Below are 17,669 nucleotides of genomic sequence, written 5' to 3'. Positions count from 1 at the left end.
CTGTACACTCCTCCTGGGAGACACATTTTCAACATAGGTGTGTTGGGTTAGCCTTCTTTAGGTAAAGGTGATAATTAGGTGCCTTCATCTCTGTGGGTGCTAACAACGGTGCATTTCTACTGAACCTGACCCCCAGATGAGCAATGCAGGGCTAGTGCATCTCAAACCCACCCAAAGGGCAACCAAATACACTTACATTAACCAGTAGTGACCATCAAATCCTCCATTAGAAAAACCCACTTCTGAGAAGGCTGAGAATCCGTGAACTAGTTATTTTGTCTTCCTACTAGTACCGTGGCCTCAGGGCTCATTTTTAACCCACCCCCAACATTTTTTATACCTGTTTTTCCAAAGGATAAGACCCTCCTCTGGCACAGAACACCGACCCCATGTATTGTGGTGGTTTAAGAGGCTGGACCTAGGATCAGAGTCCCAGCCCTGCCATCAACGGGATACATGATTTGGGCAAGACCTCAGCCAAATTTGGGGCCCATTTCTCCATCTGCTAAAGGAAGGCCAGTATCCCCAAGTGTGTTATGGTGTTGGGCCCCTCCCCCAGCTATGGTGGCCACAGAATGAGGTCTTGGGAAGGGGAGTATGTAGGGGTATTGAGGCAGAGCTGTCCTCCTTTTCTCGCCTCCAGAGCTATTTCTGTCTAAAGAGCCAGGACCTGTCACTGTAATCAGGACACCCCCATCCCCAGGCTGTGCTGGAGACTGGGTCAAATTTAATGCAGCTTTTTTCCACACTAATCTTTAGTTCCTTGTAACTACCTCCAGGCTTTTTCCCCTGCGGTTCCCCTACCTGGAAGGCCCCTCCTCTGACCTCTCTGCCTTTGGGGAGCAGGGGGGCCAGTACCTCAACCCTCCAGGCATGCCCTTCCCAGCAGCTCAGCAGTGCTTATTGGCCTGGTCTGCACAGTGCTGAAACCCTTGGCTAGTAAAGAAAGCAAGAACTTAGGGTGCCAGGAAAGCTGGAGCACATACAGCAAAAATATTTTAATTGGTTTTTTTTTTTTTTGGTGGGACCCTCACCGGCGGCCGGGGATCGAACCGGCGCTACAGAGGAGGCCCAAAATATTTTAGATGTTTTAACAAGCATTAACCTGCGGAGCAGGATTCTTTCCCAGCACAGCCAGGCTTTATTGCCTGCTGCTGCATCAGTGTTTAGGAGGGACCAGGAAGCAAGTGACAGCTTCACACGTGGCCCCCAGGGGGCGGAAGCAGATTGCTGGAAACTCCTGGATAGCGCAAGGATGTGTGTGTGTGTGTGTGTGTGTGTGTGTGTGTGTGTTTGCAAGCACATTTACATACCGACGCACATATCACTTTATTAAAAATTACCTTACTTGTATATATAAATATAGTTTATTATATATTAGAAATGACTATCCTTCATAGGACCACTAAAGAATTAAGTTGATTTTTAAAAATTATGTATAGACTTTCTTTGATTTTCATGGGAGGCTCTGCATTTATGATTACAAAAAGGTAGGTTCTGAGAATCTCAATACCCTAAAGTGAAACAAAAAGCCAGAAACCAATAAGGTTTCTGAAATGAGTGATTTCACTTACTCAAAGGTCAAAACCAGGCAAATGTAATTGATGTTATTAGGACTCAGGATGGTAGTGACTTTGGGGAGGTAGGAAGTTGGTGAGGTCATGGGGCTTTTCGGGTGGTGGACATGTAGTTTTATTGATCTGGGGTCTGGTTCTACCAGTGTGTTCAGACATCGAGTATATGTGCGCTTTGCTGTGTGGACATCATGCTTCCATTAAATGGAAACCCAACGCTAACCAATTATAGGACGAACTAACATTGTGAGGCTGAAAATCACACAGAATCATCTGGTGGTGATACTCTGAAAAGTGAATAATCTGAATCTCTTCACAAGGAAACACCTGACACACCCAACTGAGAGCCAGGGTGCTCCCTAACCAGCCTGTGCCCACACCCCACACCCCCCAACCCCGCCCAGCCCAATGTCCTGGGAGACTGGATGGATTGGAAAAGAGAATGTGGAGCATGATCTGGTAATTTTTTGGTTACAAAAGACATTCTAGGGCCTATTGGCAAAATCTGAGTAAGGTGTGTTCATTAGACAACAGTGACAGGACAATGTTCATTTCCCAGCTTTGGTTTCTTGTCAACGGCCTTGTTTTTAGGAAAACAGTTAAACTTGTATGTATGTGGAGAGGGAGTGAGCGTGTGAGCGAAAATGAGGAACCTGTGGGGTTCACTGTATTATTCTTTCAACTTTTCTGTGTGTCCGAAATTATGCTAAAGTAACAAAACTTTTTTTACAAATTTTGGGGGGCAAGGGGCTGTGTGTCTGGCACCCTAAATGTTGGCCATTCCTTTCTCTGATCCCAGTCCACAAGGTGCCCCTCTCAGCCCAGGACACACCTCACCCCCTTCTCTTTCACAGAGCCCACACTGTCTGGGGTCCCTTCCTACATCTCTCTCCTCCAGCTCCCCACCTTCGCCACCTCCTCCCAGTTGCCACTCCTGTGCCCTCCTCACCCCCTGGCACACTCCACAGGGTCCTTCCCCCTGCACCTCTGGCCCTGCCCCCTCTACTCCAGACCCTTTGGGACTCCCCATTGGCCCTGGGAGAGGGCCGCAGGCGCACCTCCTTCTCAGCTCCTCAGACACCCTCTCCCAGGTGAACATCTCTACCTGCTCTCCCCTCCGCCCCCGACATGCTGTTCTGGCCTCTGCCTTAGAGTACCAAGTGGAGTTTAATTTCAGATGAGGCATGGCCCCCCTCTGGTCTGCCTGCTCAGCCCCTGCGCTGCCCTCGTCGACCCCTCACCTGCTCAGTGCCCAGGTCCCTCCCAGGCCCCTCCCGACACCCTGTGCTGGAGCGGCCGCCAGGGGAGCGGGGTTGACCCGGCACAGGCTCTCAGTGGGTGCTCCCTGCGTGGGTGAAAGGCTTTATTAATCAATGCGGGGGTGGACTGTCGCGGAGGTGGCTTTGGTGGCTGGGTGAGGACGAGAGGCGAAACTGTGTAAGCTGCAGCCAGCGCCTGCCACGGCAGCAGGCGCAGGCGAGGAGGCCGTGTGGCCTCCGGCAGACTCGGGCTGACTTTAATGGCCTGGCAGTGAGGTGTGTGTGTGGCGGAGGCCTGCAGAAGAGGTAACGCCGAGAGGGCAGCTCTGCCCACCTCTGATTATTGCTTGAGTCTTTCTGGCAGTGCCAGCTGCCTGCCCCAGAGAGCTCAGGTCTCATCCATCACAGTGTGAGCTCGGGGCGGGACCACTGCCACCGCCAGTGGGGAGGGCAAGAGGAGGTTCCCAGGGGCCCCTGGATCGTGGAGAGCAGAGGCAGCTCCAGGCTGGGCCCGCGCTTGGCTCCTGTCCTTCCGGTCCCCGGGGCAGCTAAAGAGAGTCCCCAACTTGAGGGCCCCATGAAGAACCCCCAGGGTAGCCAATGAGCAAGCCAGCTGAAGGGGGTCTGCAGCGCCCCCCGGGCAGGAAGCCTCGATGGTTTGGTGTCTGCTGAACGTGGAAGCCCTTGGGAAGATGGTGTCCTCGTGGCCGCGGGGCGGGCGGGCAGCTCAGGCCCGGAAGGAGGCCTGGACCACACGACCCTTCAGTGGCTGAGGCGGCCGGAAGTTGTTCACCATGCGGATCCTCTCGTCATCCTCGGAGGTGAAGAGCAGGCTCCGGAACTTCTCCATCTCGAGAAGGCAGAAGAGACACTTAGGGCAGAATAGGGTCCTTTCCTTCCTCTTGTTACCCCTAGATCTTCCTCCACGCACCTTCCCTCTTTGGGGCCCCAGCCTCAGTTACATGCTCTGGGCCTCTGAACCAGGACCCTGCTCTTCCCAGTTCCAGCTCGGGTTCCCACACAGTAGGGGCAGTCCCAGGATCCAGGGGTCTCCCCTCTCCGCTTGCCGAGAGGAGTATCAGTCAAGCCAGCGCCCAACCAACAATCCACATGTTTATTGGAAAAAGACAGGAGCCTTGACTGTGGGGCCGCGGGCAGCGGGTTCTGCAGGGACAGCCTCATGCCCCAGGTGGGCCTCTACCTGTGCCCTGCGGGACTCACCTGCCTCTCAGAGATCCTGATGGGCTCCCGGAGCACGATCCAGGTGACGCTCTCGCTCAGTGGGGGTGTCGTCAGGGAGCCTGGGTAGGTCCAGTAGTGCCAGCTGGCAGGCAGGAGGCACTTGGGGTTGAAGCAGCTGAACTGGGCCTTGGTGTCCTGGGTGCAAGGTAGGGGAACCCAGGCATCAGCGTGGACTCCCCCCATGACCAGACCAGCAGCCTCCCCACCCTATTTGGTCAACAAGATTTGCATGTCTCCTCAGCCCATGGATGCAAACCATGGGCAAATGTCTGTGCTCCCAGATGCTGCCTCCCAGCTGGGCTGGGCCCCTCCACTGTGCTGGTGTATACAAGCTGAAGCCCCTCCAGCTCTTTGGCCACGAGTTTCTGTCCCCTGCCTGCTGTCCCCTTAGTGACATTGCCTATGAGATGAACATTAACACGATGAGCATCTTATCAATCCTACACCCCACTAGGCACTCAGTGGGGCCACTCTCCCTGATAAAGGGGAGTCAGCAGCAGGGGCTGACCTGCATCCTCTGTCTCGGAGAGGCTTTGCTGCCAGAACGGAGATATGGATGGTCTGGCCTCTTCCTCCATGGACTGGCCTCTTCCTCCCTCCCCACCAGGCTGCTCTGTGTCAGGGGCCTGGACCCCAGGTCTCACCTTAAATCGAACCATGTAGAGTGCATCCGTCAGACGGTTCATGCTGGGGTGCTCGTCCCCCGTCTGTCAGGGAGAGGGTTGTATGAGCCCAGAGCCCACTGTGTTCTGGAACCAGGGGCAGTGCCAGGCCTCCCTTCTCGCCCCGATAACCACCTCTCACCTCCAAGAAGACACCAACCACAGCCAGGCCGTCGGGTGCTAAGGCTGCCTCCCCGAAGGTGCTGTACTTCTTGGCGTTCCAGTGAACCAGGTGCAGCTAAGGGAGGTGATGGCCATTGCTCAGCGCCTCCAAGGGACAGTGGGAGCTGGGGCCAGGCCATCTCTCCCACCAGACTCCTGACCCTCTGCAGAAGGGGTGGGCTATCACATCTCCCAGGGTGGGGTTCCTGAGGGACCCAAGGGGCTCCCCCAAGGGCCACAGATAGCATCTACCCTGCTTTGGGCCCAACCCTTTTCTGAGTCCCAAGAGATCCAAAGAGGATCAGCGTGGGCCCTGCCTTTCACAAACTAACTGTAAAATAGATAACGGCTTTCCAATGTGACACCGTCCCCGGGACGTGGCGCCCGCTTTATCAGATGAAACCCTTGGGGAAAGTATTCTGGGCAGAGAGAACAGCATAGGCAAAAGCCTGGAAGGGAAGAAAAAGCCAGGTGTGGGCAGAGGAATTATCACCTGCAGGTCAGAATGGGGAGCGAGAAGGGGAAGATGAGACCAGCCAAGGCCACTTCCTGCAAGGCCTTGAATGCCAAGCTCAACCCTTGAAAGGTTATTAGCCAGGGTGGGGCGGCCCTGGATTTACTCTTCAGGAAACTTCTAGACACACAGACCAGGGCAGAGCTCAGGTGGAAGACCCCATTCTAGGGTGGGTGGAGGGTGTCTCTCCCAAAGTCCTGTGGGTGCTCCTCACCCTCCCCAGAGCCCCACGCTGGCACCCCGCACGTCCCTGACTATCCAGGGTCCCGGTGGCAAGGAATTCAGGTAAAGGAGGGTCCTACCTCGCTGGGAAACGACTTGCCATCCACCGTGTGCTCCGAGCCCACACTGTGCTTCTTGCCCCAGTGGAAATGGAACTGCTTGAGCCGGTAGGGCCCGTCCAGGGGGCCCCCAGTCACCACTGCAGGAAGAAGTGGGGCATGCAGCAGTGGGGGTCTGAGGGCCCACACCACCTCCAGGCAGCCGAGCCAGGCTTACAGTAGGAGTCAGGAGGGGGATACAGTTTTCATTTTGAAAACTCGTTGGGCTCCCAGAGCTCGGGTCAGGCACCACCCAGTCCCATTGATTCTTAGCTGGGCCTGGACAGAAATCCTGGCAGGCTGTAGGGGGCAGAGGAGCTGGTGCTGACAGTGCATCTCCCCAAGTGGCCAGTGTCTCCATGCCTGCCCAGTTTTGCATGGAAACTGGGACCTTGCATCCCGCACCACCCCCGCTTTCATTACCACTAACAATAGACTCCATGTCTGGATCCCTGACCTAGAGCTGGTTCAGGGGAGTATTTTGCGTCTTCTTCATAGTAGCCCGTGAGGGATAGAACTTAAAATTATCTCTGTTTTGTAAAGAAACTAGCACAGAGAGGGTAAGGCATTTGCCCGAGGTCACACAGCAAGGCACTGAGCTAGGGTTTAAGTCCATATTTCCTTCATAAGTCCTGAGACAGAGCTACCACACTGTGTAGCCTCCCCGGAAACTTGATTCTCCCCACGACCAGGTGTTGTCTAGAGGCCCGCTCCTGAGGCCCCTCGTTCTGATGGCCAGATCCAGGTACCCCTGGTGTCCCTCTGAGGTCTTTTTGGATGGTCCTGCTTGTGCTAGTTTTGTGACTTTCCAACCTTGATACCTGTGGAGCTGGGGCCATGCGTGAGGCCTCCTGGGACTGATTAAGTTTCTAGCTGAAAGGGATCTGCAGTGGAGGGAGCCCCAGCCAGGCCTGAATGTGAGCCCCTGGATCAGGTGACGGCCCAGACTCAGAGTTCCACTAGCTCCTCCAGAATGGCTGACTAGGGCAGGGCCTTGTCCCCAGTGGGCCCCTTGAGGATGTGGAGGAGGGATAGTCCAGAGGTCCCTCCTGTCCTTCCTTAACTGCAAAGCAGGGTCTGTTCATGGCCAGGCTGGACAGTTGACAAGGGGAATCTGGGGGTGGTGGTGCTGGGCAGGGGCCCAATCAGACTGCTTCACCCTGAGGAGGGTGGAGCAGATGGGCCTGCAGGCTGAGCTCCCCCATAGGAGCTGTGAGCACACCCCACCTGGGACTGCATCGTGTGGTCCCTCAGAGTGAACTCCCTCGCTAACCCTTTGAATTTGCTCCCTTAGTCTTCTCCCTCCTTCCTGACCGTAGAACCCACTGCCATGCACTGGCACTCAGGATGAGCTCAGCATTCTGCTGGCATCAAACACCACAGTGACCTCGAGTGGGACACACTATTGCTGCCATTGGACAGATGTGGGCCTGAGGCTCAGACAGGCAGGCATCCTGCCCAAGGTCACAATGCTGGTGAGAGGCAGGGCCTCAACTGCCTCACTCCCAATCCTACCCTCTTTCTACTGCCTCACTAACCTCTGAGCCCTGGGTATTTGGGCGGGGGAGGGAGTCCCAGATGGGCCTGAGTCCCTGGTTTAGTGTTCCCTAGGCAGGTCCTTTTTGGACCTTCTCCCATAGCAGTGACCGTCACTGAGCTTTGATGACTGAGTTGAGGCCTCAATGACCTCTGAAGGCTGTGAGGGGTATATCCTGTCACCTAGGATCATCAAAAGCCCATGTCCCTTTCCAAAGCTCTGGGTCAGAGACTTTTTTTTAGTCGTCAGTACCAGGAAATGCTGTCTTTCTTCTGAGGAGCTGACAGATCGCCCCTATTCTGCAGCGAGAACTTATCTGATCCACTTTCTCTTTTTTCCTAGCCTACCAGGAAACTCAGCACTAAGGAGCTAACACCTCTCTGAATGAAGGGCTGACTTCCTTCCCCTTCTCTGGCTCTTGGTATTCTATTTGAAACTTAACTTCCCTTGAATGCTTTCATTGTCCAGGATGGGGAGGAAAGGGCACAGTACCAACCATGTCCTTATCCGAGAAACTCTAGCAAGTTCCCTTCTCATCCCACTCTACCTCCACAGGCCTTATCAGAAGGACAAAACCCCTTCACTGATGAGGACTTCTGAGGCCTCTGCCTAGGAGTTTGTCATCAAAGAACATAGATTCTAATCCCAGGGCAGAGATACTTTGGAAGGGCCTGCCACAAGTTCCTGCTGCCCTGTCTCTGCTTAGGATCTTGAGCTTATGGGTAGGTTGGAGAGAGGACCTTTGGAGTTGGACCAAGCTGATTCTGGCACTCCCCTATTCACTGAGTCTCTGTTTGCCCATTTTAGAGGTAAATTCTTGAGATGAACAGAAGAGCTGTCTGAGAGCGTAGTAAGGGGGCCGGCACACAGAACATTTTTGCTCCCTTCTCGCTCTGCTGGACTTGGGCAGATCACAGAGATGGGAGGGCTTTGCCTTAGGCCACACTCAGGTCAGTGACAGATCAGGAAATATAAACCTACCCAACCTAAAGCACTAAAAGAAAGAGAAGGAAGAATTAGCCTTTGTTGAGCATCTACTATGTGCCAGCACTACATCACTTCAACTTTTCATTTTTCTTCTCTATCACCCTGCAAAGGACAACAGGACCTTATTGCTTCCATTTTATGCATAAGGAGACTGAGGCTCAGCCTGAGGCTTCGTAGCTGGTGGGTGGTGGAGCTTTCCTTCCCTACAACAACACGCTGCCCCACCTAAGCCTGCCCAACTCAGGCTCGGGACCCCAGGGGCCAGGAGGCCAGGTTCTGGAGGGGGTCACTTACCAGTTCGATCATCACTGTCATTGAAGTCCACTTGGACAGAGTGGCCATTGTTGGCGATGCTGAGGGATGTGCAGGCCTCGTAGGAAAGTTCCAGTGGCTTCAGGCTGGGCGAGTATACAGCCTGGCTGGATACAATATTGATGGGTGACTGGCGGTCTCCCTGGGCGATGGGGTACAGCTTGTGCCACTGTGAGGGGCCTGCAAGCAGGGAGAGGACAAGGACTCGGGCTAGCCGGGAGCTCTGGGCTACGGGACAGCGGCACCTGTCTCCCTGTCACTCCTCCAGAGGTCAGCCCCTGATTTGGAGCTGCACAGTCTGGGGTTCTAATCCCAGCTCTGCCACTTTTCTCAACTCCGTTTCCTTGTCTGGGAAATGGCCTCATTAAAACTCACCTCTCAGGGGCCTCCCTGGTGGCACAAGGGATTAAGTGTCAGCACTATGAAGCAATCTGCAGCCACTGCAGCATGAGTTCGATCCCCGGCCAGGGAGCTGACCCCCATGCCGCAGCAGACCTCTCCTGACTCGCCCGCTGTTCCCATCAGCAGTGTATTTCGGTACATCTGTGTATTCTGCTGCCCACTCTGTCTCTGGTGAATCCTCTCACCCCTCGCACCTCTGGCCTACACCCCAGCTCTTGTATGCACAAATAACTAACTCTTTTAAAAAAAACTCACCTCTCAAAGGAAGCCGAGGGAAGTAATGTGTGGAAGGAAGCATAATACGGCTACAAGCTCAGGGGCTCTTGTAGGCAGTGAGGCCCTCCCTTCACCCAATAAATGCTCAGAGAGGCCTCCAGGGTCTAAAGTCTCTGACTGACCTCTAGGCATCTGGCCTCCTCCTGCTCCTTGGGCATGTTCCTGTTGGTCCTAACAACAGCAAAACCTCACAGCAACCTAGCTGGCTACGTGACATGCATCGCTCCTCAAACCACCTTGTGGAGGAGAAACCAGCAGGATCCCCACCTCACAGATGAGAGAACTGATGCTTGCTCATGCCTGCAGACACACATCTTGGGCACCGAAATGCACAGGATGTGCAGGCACTGCCCCCACCTACCCTGCCCAGGCATGTGCCTACAGAGCCACAGTTTCCTAGGTGTGCACACACGTCCACAGTGATCTGGGTTCACCAGGCCCACAGCGGCCAGACTCGGCAACACGACTGTTTGCAGACAGCCCTGCCCACATCTGAGACTTGCATATGTACCCTCACACGCAGATGCCCCATTGCAAGCCCCGGTCTGCACTAAGGGGCTCCGGCAAACACGCTCGTGCACACACATACACACACACCTGTGTGCACACCCACGGGCGCCCACCACCTGCCTCCCAGAGACTCCATCTGCAGCCGGGAGGCTCGGCATCTCCCTAGGGAACATCCTGAGATGCGGCCTATTTTTAGTGCTATTGCCGGCTGGTGCTTCTCCCCGTTTTTGGCTTCTTAAGTTTTCCCGAGAAAACAGCAGCAGGTGCCGACAGAGCTGTGTCCCCAATGGATGACTCAGAATCGTGGCCCAGACCCACTGGGTTATTTTTGAAGTCCTGTGAGCATGCGGCATGCCGGCACCTCTTGCCTCTGTCTTTCCCTCCTTACCCCTGGACTGGCTGGGTGAGGGGCAGCGATCTAAGGTGGCAGCCTGAGGATAGTGGATGCTCGGAGATGGTGGGCAGGACCAGCAAGAAGGCTGGTGTAGGGAACTCTGACTCTGGGGGAAGCACCGAGAAGCTGGCTCAGAGCAGGTGCTGGGGGAGATGATTTTCTATGGGTTTTGTCAATCTGCCCCTCTACCTTCTGCTGGTCTCTGTTGCCTGTTTCTGACTGTCTCTGGCTTTTGCATGCCCAGATCTGGGGTTCTCCACCTTCAAACTATGCTGTGGTGTCCTTGGGGTCTCACAGGGGGCCAGAGACACCACAGCACCTCCTTAATTCCCTCTGGCCCACTGCAACCTCCTGGCCCCCAGACCCCCACTAGCCACTCACCTTCAGCACAACCACCTCTGCCAGAAAAGTGGCGAAGGGGTGTGTTCCTACCACCAGCATGTCCCTTTCTCCCCCAAGGGAACTGACCAGCCTAAGACCCACACTCAAGCCCTCTGGCTCTCTTTTTTGCTCCATTCCTGGGCATCCTAAAGAGACTGAGGAAGATCAAGGAGCTATTTTCTGATTCCGATCAGGAGGCTGGAGCGGGCCACTAGCTCCCACACTGCATCGTGACCTGCTCAGACACCTGCTCTGGGCAGACATCCAGCCACAGGAGCGCGCCCCCAAATACTCGCTGCTCTCACATACCTGCCAATACGACAACTGGCCACTTGTGCGGGGAAGCGCCCCCAGAGACACTGCGCCCTTGCGCGCGCGGAGCCCGGCTCTGGGGACCTCCCGGCGCACACGGAGCGCGCTCCCCGCACACACGCCCCCGCGCGGCGCTCCACCGCGCCCGCCCCCGCCCCCGGCCGCCCCGGGCCCCCCCAGCCCGCGTGCTCCAGACCCGGGCAGAGCGAAACCCGGGCTTCGCGGAGGCGGCGGGACGCGCTCGGCTGGGCTCCTGCGGGCGGCGGGGCGGCCGGGGCGCAGCACGGACTTTGCGCGGGGCGTGGGGGCGCCGGGGACCTCGCCCGCAGGTGAGTCGGGTTTGGGGGACTGGACGGGAGTGGGGTCCCAGTTGGGCCTGGAGGGTAGGGGCTCCCGGGTCTGGGAAACTGGGGGTGCGGGAGGGTCGGGAGGGGGGAGTCGGAGCGAAGGGGGCCGGCCGGGGTCCGTGCCTACCGTCGTCCTGGCCATAGCCCCAGCCGTGGTGGCCGGTCATGCCGCTGCCGTCCCCGCCGCGGCGCACCTGCCCGCTGGGTTCTGCAAGGCTCGCTCGGGCTGCGGCTCCGGCCCGCTCGTTGCAGCGGAGGAGCCTCTTAAAGCGGCGGCGGGCGGGAGGAGCAGTCCCCGGGGGACCCGCCCCCCCAGCCCCCGGCAGGACCTGAGGCCAGCCCTGCCCCACCCCCTGCCGGCCTGCCGACCCGCGGGGCCGGCCCTCCAGCGAGGGGTCCGGGGGGCGGGCGGAAAGCTCGGCCCGCACCCCACCCCCGCCCTCGTCTTCTTGTCCTGCACGTGTCCAGGCTCCTGGGCTGGAGACGCCACCCCCGCTGCGGGCTGCCCCCGTTTCCAACAGGTCCCCCCTCCTCAGGCTCTCCCCGGAGTTATAAATCTCACGGGGGGGGGGGGTACCAGGTCTCTGGGTCCCGAGTCCTTTGGGATTGGAGAGTCCCCCTGAAGCTGCAGATCGCTCTGACCATCAAGTTCCAGACATGGAGCTTCTGCCGTTTGCCAGAGTGTGGCTGGCGCTGGGCCAAGCTTTGTGTCCTTTGGTCATCTAAGCTTCCCTGCCAAATTGGGGGGCACTCCTATTACAGCCCCACTTCACAGACAGAGGGGCAGTGCCTTACCCTCGGCGAGTGAGGATTCGCTCCGTGTCTCCCTCCAGACGCAGCTCCCCACCGCTGCCCCTTGGTGCTGGGTGCTGGGGGCTAGGCGCTCTCTGGCTGTGGGATCCAGGCGCCCTGGGGTGGTGGCTAGACAGGCAAGCCCAGCTCCTTCCTGCCCAGGCAGAAACCGAGAAGCTCCTCAAAGCGGGAGTGAGGAGACGCAGCATCAGCAGTGGTAACGCGGCGGCGCAGGCCCACGGCCACAAGCTGGCTTCTGCGTGGAATCAAGGCTGCGCGCAGGCTCCCACTCGCTCTCTCTCCCATTTGGGACTCGGCCTGACCCTCTGCAGCCTGCTATTTTATCTTCCTCTCCTTGCTTCCCCTGACTTCCGGCATACCTGCTGGCAGCTCCGGCCGGCCATCCTTCACTCAACCTCAGTGCCCAGCGCGGCAAGTCCTGGTCCTTGCCGTGCCCTCCACCTGGTGCGCCCCTGTCTTCCACCCACTGGCTCCAGCCGGCCCATTCTGATTCACCCCAGCACATGGCCGTGTGCCAGTGCCAGGGCTGGTCTCTGGCTAGGCTTCAGCAGTTTGGGGAAGACAAGAGATGTATGGATGAAAGGACAGACAAGTGATCCCACCCAGGGGCCTGCACCCCACAGAAGTTGAATGTTTGCTGGTATGACCTTGACCAGAGGAGGCTGTTTCGGCCCGGCTTTTGGTTGGCCTTGTGAAGAAATCTGCTCTGCTCTCTTCCTGGCGCTTCTTTCTCTGTGTGCCTGCCTCGGTTTCTCTCTCTCTCAAGCACTTAACCTCGGCTCTCCAGGTAGAGTTGCAGGATCAAATAGCGGCGATGAGGATGCGCAGACCCACGGACACATGTTGGATTCCTGCTAGAACCAAGCTGGCTGGGCCAAGGTCAGTCAATGACTTCCCAGCCCCATCTAGATATCCCTCTTTGACTCAGGAGTTGGAAGGGGCTCATAGATAAATCTGACTCTAGGCAGGGCAGAGGAATTAAATCACATCAAGTAAAATAAAAATTGGAATCATTCATATAGTTTTGCATCTAGTTTCGTCTGCACAGCAACCTGGGGTGGGGGGTTACCCCGTTTTATAGACAAGGAAGGCAAGACTCAGCAGAGTTGAGTTAGGGTACACAGAAAATGACAGGGCAAGAATGAAAATCCAGGGGTTCTCAGTCCCTTATTCAACACATCCCTGGGCTATGGAGGAAGTAAATTTTAAATTTGATTGTCATTTGCGTGTATATGTGCCACTTCCTCTGGTCGGACTGAAGAGAAGCTAGGGAGAGTGTTTGCCTCCTGGGAGGAGACTGGGAAACCAGAAGGGTGGGGGAGGGTGCTGAATGGGTTGGGAGGGACTCTCTTTACTGCCTACTCCTTGTACCTTTGCAAGAATTCAAGTGAGTATTGCCTCTTTAACAATCAAATAAAAGTTGATCTAATTCTTCCCTTCCCGCAGCCTCTTTTCAGCTATTTTCTGAGAGAGCCAGAGTGCTGGGAACTCAGACAGGTGCGAGGAGCTCTTGGAGTCTGCCTGACTCAGGTGAAGCCCTTGAGCCCCAGCAGCCCACTCAGGTCAACCTGGGAAAGCCAGGGCCCCGATTCAGGCGCCTCCTGTCTCAATTACAGGCTGTCTTGGAAGAGGAATTGATTTCCTGCTCAGGAATTTACTCTTTGGTCTCCCTGGCGTCAGTGGTTCCTGGATTTCACTGTTTATGGAGGAGGGGGGAGCATTGGCACATGTAAGCGATGATGAAGGGTTGGTGGGGTGGGGGAGGGCAGCAGCAGCTCGCACAGCCACACCTCACTCATCAAGCGACCTTGGCCAGATCGCATTTCCCTTTTCTAAGGTACAGTGTCCTTGCGCTATGACTGACCCATGTGATGAGGGGTTTGTCACAGCCTTGCTTTCCTCATGAGGATCCCTGTGAGCATCAGTTGAGGCAGATGTCCAATGCTGCACCAACAGGCAGAATCATGCCTGCCCTTCACTGCATGGAATCCACAGGGCCAACGGGATAGGCCAGGAACCCTGTAGCCTGGAGACGCTAAGGTCAAAATTACAGTTCCATGTATTTTTAAAAAACATTTCCAGGGCCTCCCCGGTGGCGCAGCGGTTGAGCGCTGGGTTGCGAAGCTGCCCGCAGCGTCTGAGGCGCCGGTTTGATCCCCCGGCTGCTCCCCGGCCACCAGAGGAGGGTCCCACATGGCGCGCAGACCTCTCCTGCCGCCCGCTGCTCCCCTCAGCAGTGTACTTCGGTCCTTCTGCCTGTTCTGCTCCCTGCTCTGGCTCTGGTGAATTCTCTCACCCTCCCGCGCTTCTGACTGTACCCAGTGCATGTATAAACAAAAAAACAAACAAAGAAATAAATAAATAAGTAAAAAGCATGCCTCTATAAAAAAAAAAAAAACATTTCCATGCATGGGCCTCCCTAGTGGCCTAGGGGTTAAGTCTAGATGCTGTCATCAATAAGACCTGGGTTCAATCCCCGGCCAGGGAGCTAATCCACATATGGAGCAGCAGATCTCTCCTGTCTTGCCTGCTGCTCCCCTTAGCAGTGTATTTCAGTCAATCTACCTCCTCTGCTTCCCACTCTGTCTTTGGTGAATCCTTTCATCCCTGCACCTCTGGCCCAGTTCTTCTATGCAAAAATAAATTAAAAAATCTTTAACAACAATAAATTTCTACTCCAAGTATGCTGTGTATGTGTTCCTGCAGGGATAGAATGCATCTAGGTTGTGGACCCAAACCTGGGCTGGACTCTTAGCATCTCTGGCTCTGTGACCTGGAACATGTTAAAACAACTTCCTGGATCTCCCCCCAGAGTTTCTGATACAACAATCTGGGATGGGGCATTTCTAACATGTTCCCAGGTGATGTTGATGCTGCCAGGCCAGGTCCACTCTGTGAAAATGAATTAGACATTCTCTCTCCCAGGCCATCTTGGTGGCTGCTTCTGGTTAGGGGCCATTCCACACCTAAGGCAGGAAGATGGTGGGTACAGAGAGGACCCAAAAATGTCACTACTGTCAATCAACTGTAGGCTACAACTCATTAGGAAACGTGAGAAATATATGTTGCGGTACAAGTAGGATCTGGAATCGATCAAATGAAGCAAAGTGAAACTGATCATCCTCGCCAACAACTGCCCAGCTTTGAGGAAATCTGAACTATAGTATTATGCCAAGTTGGCCCAAACTGGTGGCCATCATCATAGAGGCAATGCTATTGAATTGGGCACAGTGTGTGGAAAATACTATAGAGCAGGCATGCTGGCTATTATCGATCCAGCTGATTCTGATACCATTTAGAAGCATGCCAGAACAGACTGGTGAACATCATGCAGAATTTTTCTTTAGTCAAACTGCCCAGAGCTTGCTTTGAAACAAAACAAAAGAAAATTATTAGCCCATGGTTTCCTGATCTGAGCTCTGATTCTCTGACTTCTACCATAGGAAGAACTCTTCAGTGAAGCCTGACTTCCCAGCTGGCAGGGTTAGCATCTCATCAACCCCCATGGCCCCAGCTCAGGCACCTTTACATGCTATTATGGGTTGAATTGCATTCCCCCAAAAGCAACTGAAATCCTAACCCCAGCATCATGAATGTGACCTTATGTAAAATTGAGTTTTTGCAGATGTAGCCAAGTTAAGGTGAGATCATTAGCCCTGATCCAGTATGACTGGGGTTGTTTTAAGGAGAGACACAGAAACACAAGGGGACAGTGCTGGGCCGAGTCAGAGATCACATTGCCAACAAATCACCAGAAGCTTGGGAGGAAAGGAAGGATTCTTCCCCACAGGCTTCAAAGAAGCATATTCTCCACACCTTGACTTCAGACTTAGCTTTCAGAACTTTGAGACAATACATTTCTGTAGTTTTAAGCCATCCAGTTTATGGTACTTTATTACAGCAGTCCTAGAAAATGAATACACTCAAGTATCTTCTTACAGATGCCCCCAGTGCAAACCTTTTTCAAAATCATGCATTTCTTTATAGGCTGTATGTAGACTCCATCCACCCCCCACACCCAGCAAATTTAGGGATGTTTCCTTTCATGTAATCAGCAGTGGCACTGAGCATGAGAAGCCAGTGAACTCTCACCTGTCACCTTTTTACCTTCCCACATTCCCTGGGTGTATTTTATTATCCCTTATATTTCACCTGTCCAATTGGAGAAGGAAATATGACAGCATAAGCACAAGATGAGCTGGGAGAGCCTCAGGCCTCTGTTTCCCATTAGAGTGTTCCACTGGTGCTGGGTAGTAGCCAAGGAAGTCATCAGAGGGTGTGCCCCCACTCTGACCCTGGAGACAGCACCCAGGGAAAATTGCATCCATCATCACTGTATCATAACTCAAATTGTGCCCCCTCCCCTGTCCTGATCCCAGGGTGGGGACACATGTTGGTATGCTCATTTTCACCTTATTTCAGACAATTATTAACCTGAAGGTGCCTGTAGGGTCTGGGAGTTAGAAGGGAATCCTTATCTCCCCCCCCCCCGGGTTCCTGGTCTACAGTTTTTTCTCTGCCCCCTCCCTTCCACACGGGTGAACCCCCATTCCTTGCCACCCTGCTCCACAGAACAGTCATTTTATTCTTGGAAGTGGCTCTTTTCGGAAGGCAGAGAGCTTTAAATGCCTCCTTGCTTTGTGTTCAAAGTCCTGCCAACCAGCAGTCCCTTAAATCTCCCCTGAGTACTCCTTAGCATTCCTTAACTCCCCAGCACACCAAGCTTATGTTAAATGTCTCCAGTCTGCCCTGCCTTCTCTGCCTTCCAGAGATGACACCTTCAGTTATTTCTACTTAAATCTACATTTTTCCTTGCCTACACCATATGAACCATTTCTGGAGAGGGGGTGTGGGTGGGGTTCCTCTCTGCACCTCTCTGCACCCTCGGTTCTCTCGTTCAAGGAGGATCACATAGTCTAATAAGCACTCCTTTATTGTCCTTGTCCCCTCAAGCAAGTGTGAACTTCCCAAGGACAGAGCTGGGGACTTAATCATCTTTGCATTTGCAGCCAAGAGCAGTTTGCTTTGTGGTTTGAAAAGCGTCCTCCGTGTAGGTTTGCTGCATGAGAGGATGGGCGAAAGGGGTGAACAATAAAGATCATCATTATAAAAGCTATTATGCTTACAGATTTTTGTGTGTGTGTGTGTGAATCTGGCTCTGTGTATTCAAAATGCCATTTAAGGTTCATAGAAACTGTGCCCAAGACCCAGTTATCCTCAAAGCACAGAGGAACCAACTGCGGATTTGAGAGGTGAAGAGCAGAGTTCACAAGCACGGAGTGTTGCTTTTTTTTTTTTTAAGATTTATTTATTTATGCATACAGGAGCTGGGGTACAGGCCAGAGGTGGGGGTGGGGAAGAGGATTCACCAGAGACAGAGTGGGGAACAGAACAGGCAGACTGACAAAATACACTGCTGAGGGGAGCGGCAGGCGAGTCAGGAGAGGTCTGCCGCGCCATGTGGGTAGCTCCCTGGCCGGCTGGGGGATCGAACTCCTGCTTCAGAGGCTCCACATTGCTTCATTGGTTGCTTCTGAACCCCTTGTGCCACCAGGGAGGCCCACGAAGTGTTTAAAAAGCAAATCTGCCAGAGACCCCCACGATTACCGCGCGTCAAACGCCACCTCCCCGAGACCAGCGCGGCTCCGCGCCGCGGAAGGCAGAG

General features: G+C 54.6%; 1 protein-coding gene across 1 annotated transcript; it reads right to left on the bottom strand.

Moving 5' to 3' along the window:
* Nucleotides 1-3,560: 3,560 nt before the first annotated feature.
* Nucleotides 3,561-11,358, bottom strand: CA7 (carbonic anhydrase 7; the record flags this gene model as incomplete). Its single annotated transcript, XM_084257774.1, has 7 exons — nt 3,561-3,683; nt 4,055-4,210; nt 4,720-4,782; nt 4,880-4,975; nt 5,716-5,834; nt 8,552-8,749; nt 11,319-11,358. 7 exons carry the CDS (start codon nt 11,356-11,358, stop codon nt 3,561-3,563), a joined length of 795 nt encoding a protein of 264 aa, XP_084113900.1.
* Between the last annotated feature and the right edge of the window lie 6,311 nt (nt 11,359-17,669).

The sequence above is a fragment of the Talpa europaea genome, assembly GCF_964194135.1.
Source record: "Talpa europaea genome assembly, chromosome: 16".
Taxonomy (NCBI): Eukaryota; Metazoa; Chordata; class Mammalia; order Eulipotyphla; family Talpidae; genus Talpa; species Talpa europaea.
The sequence above is the reverse complement of the archived record's forward strand: the minus strand, read 5'-3'. Positions and strand labels throughout refer to the sequence as shown.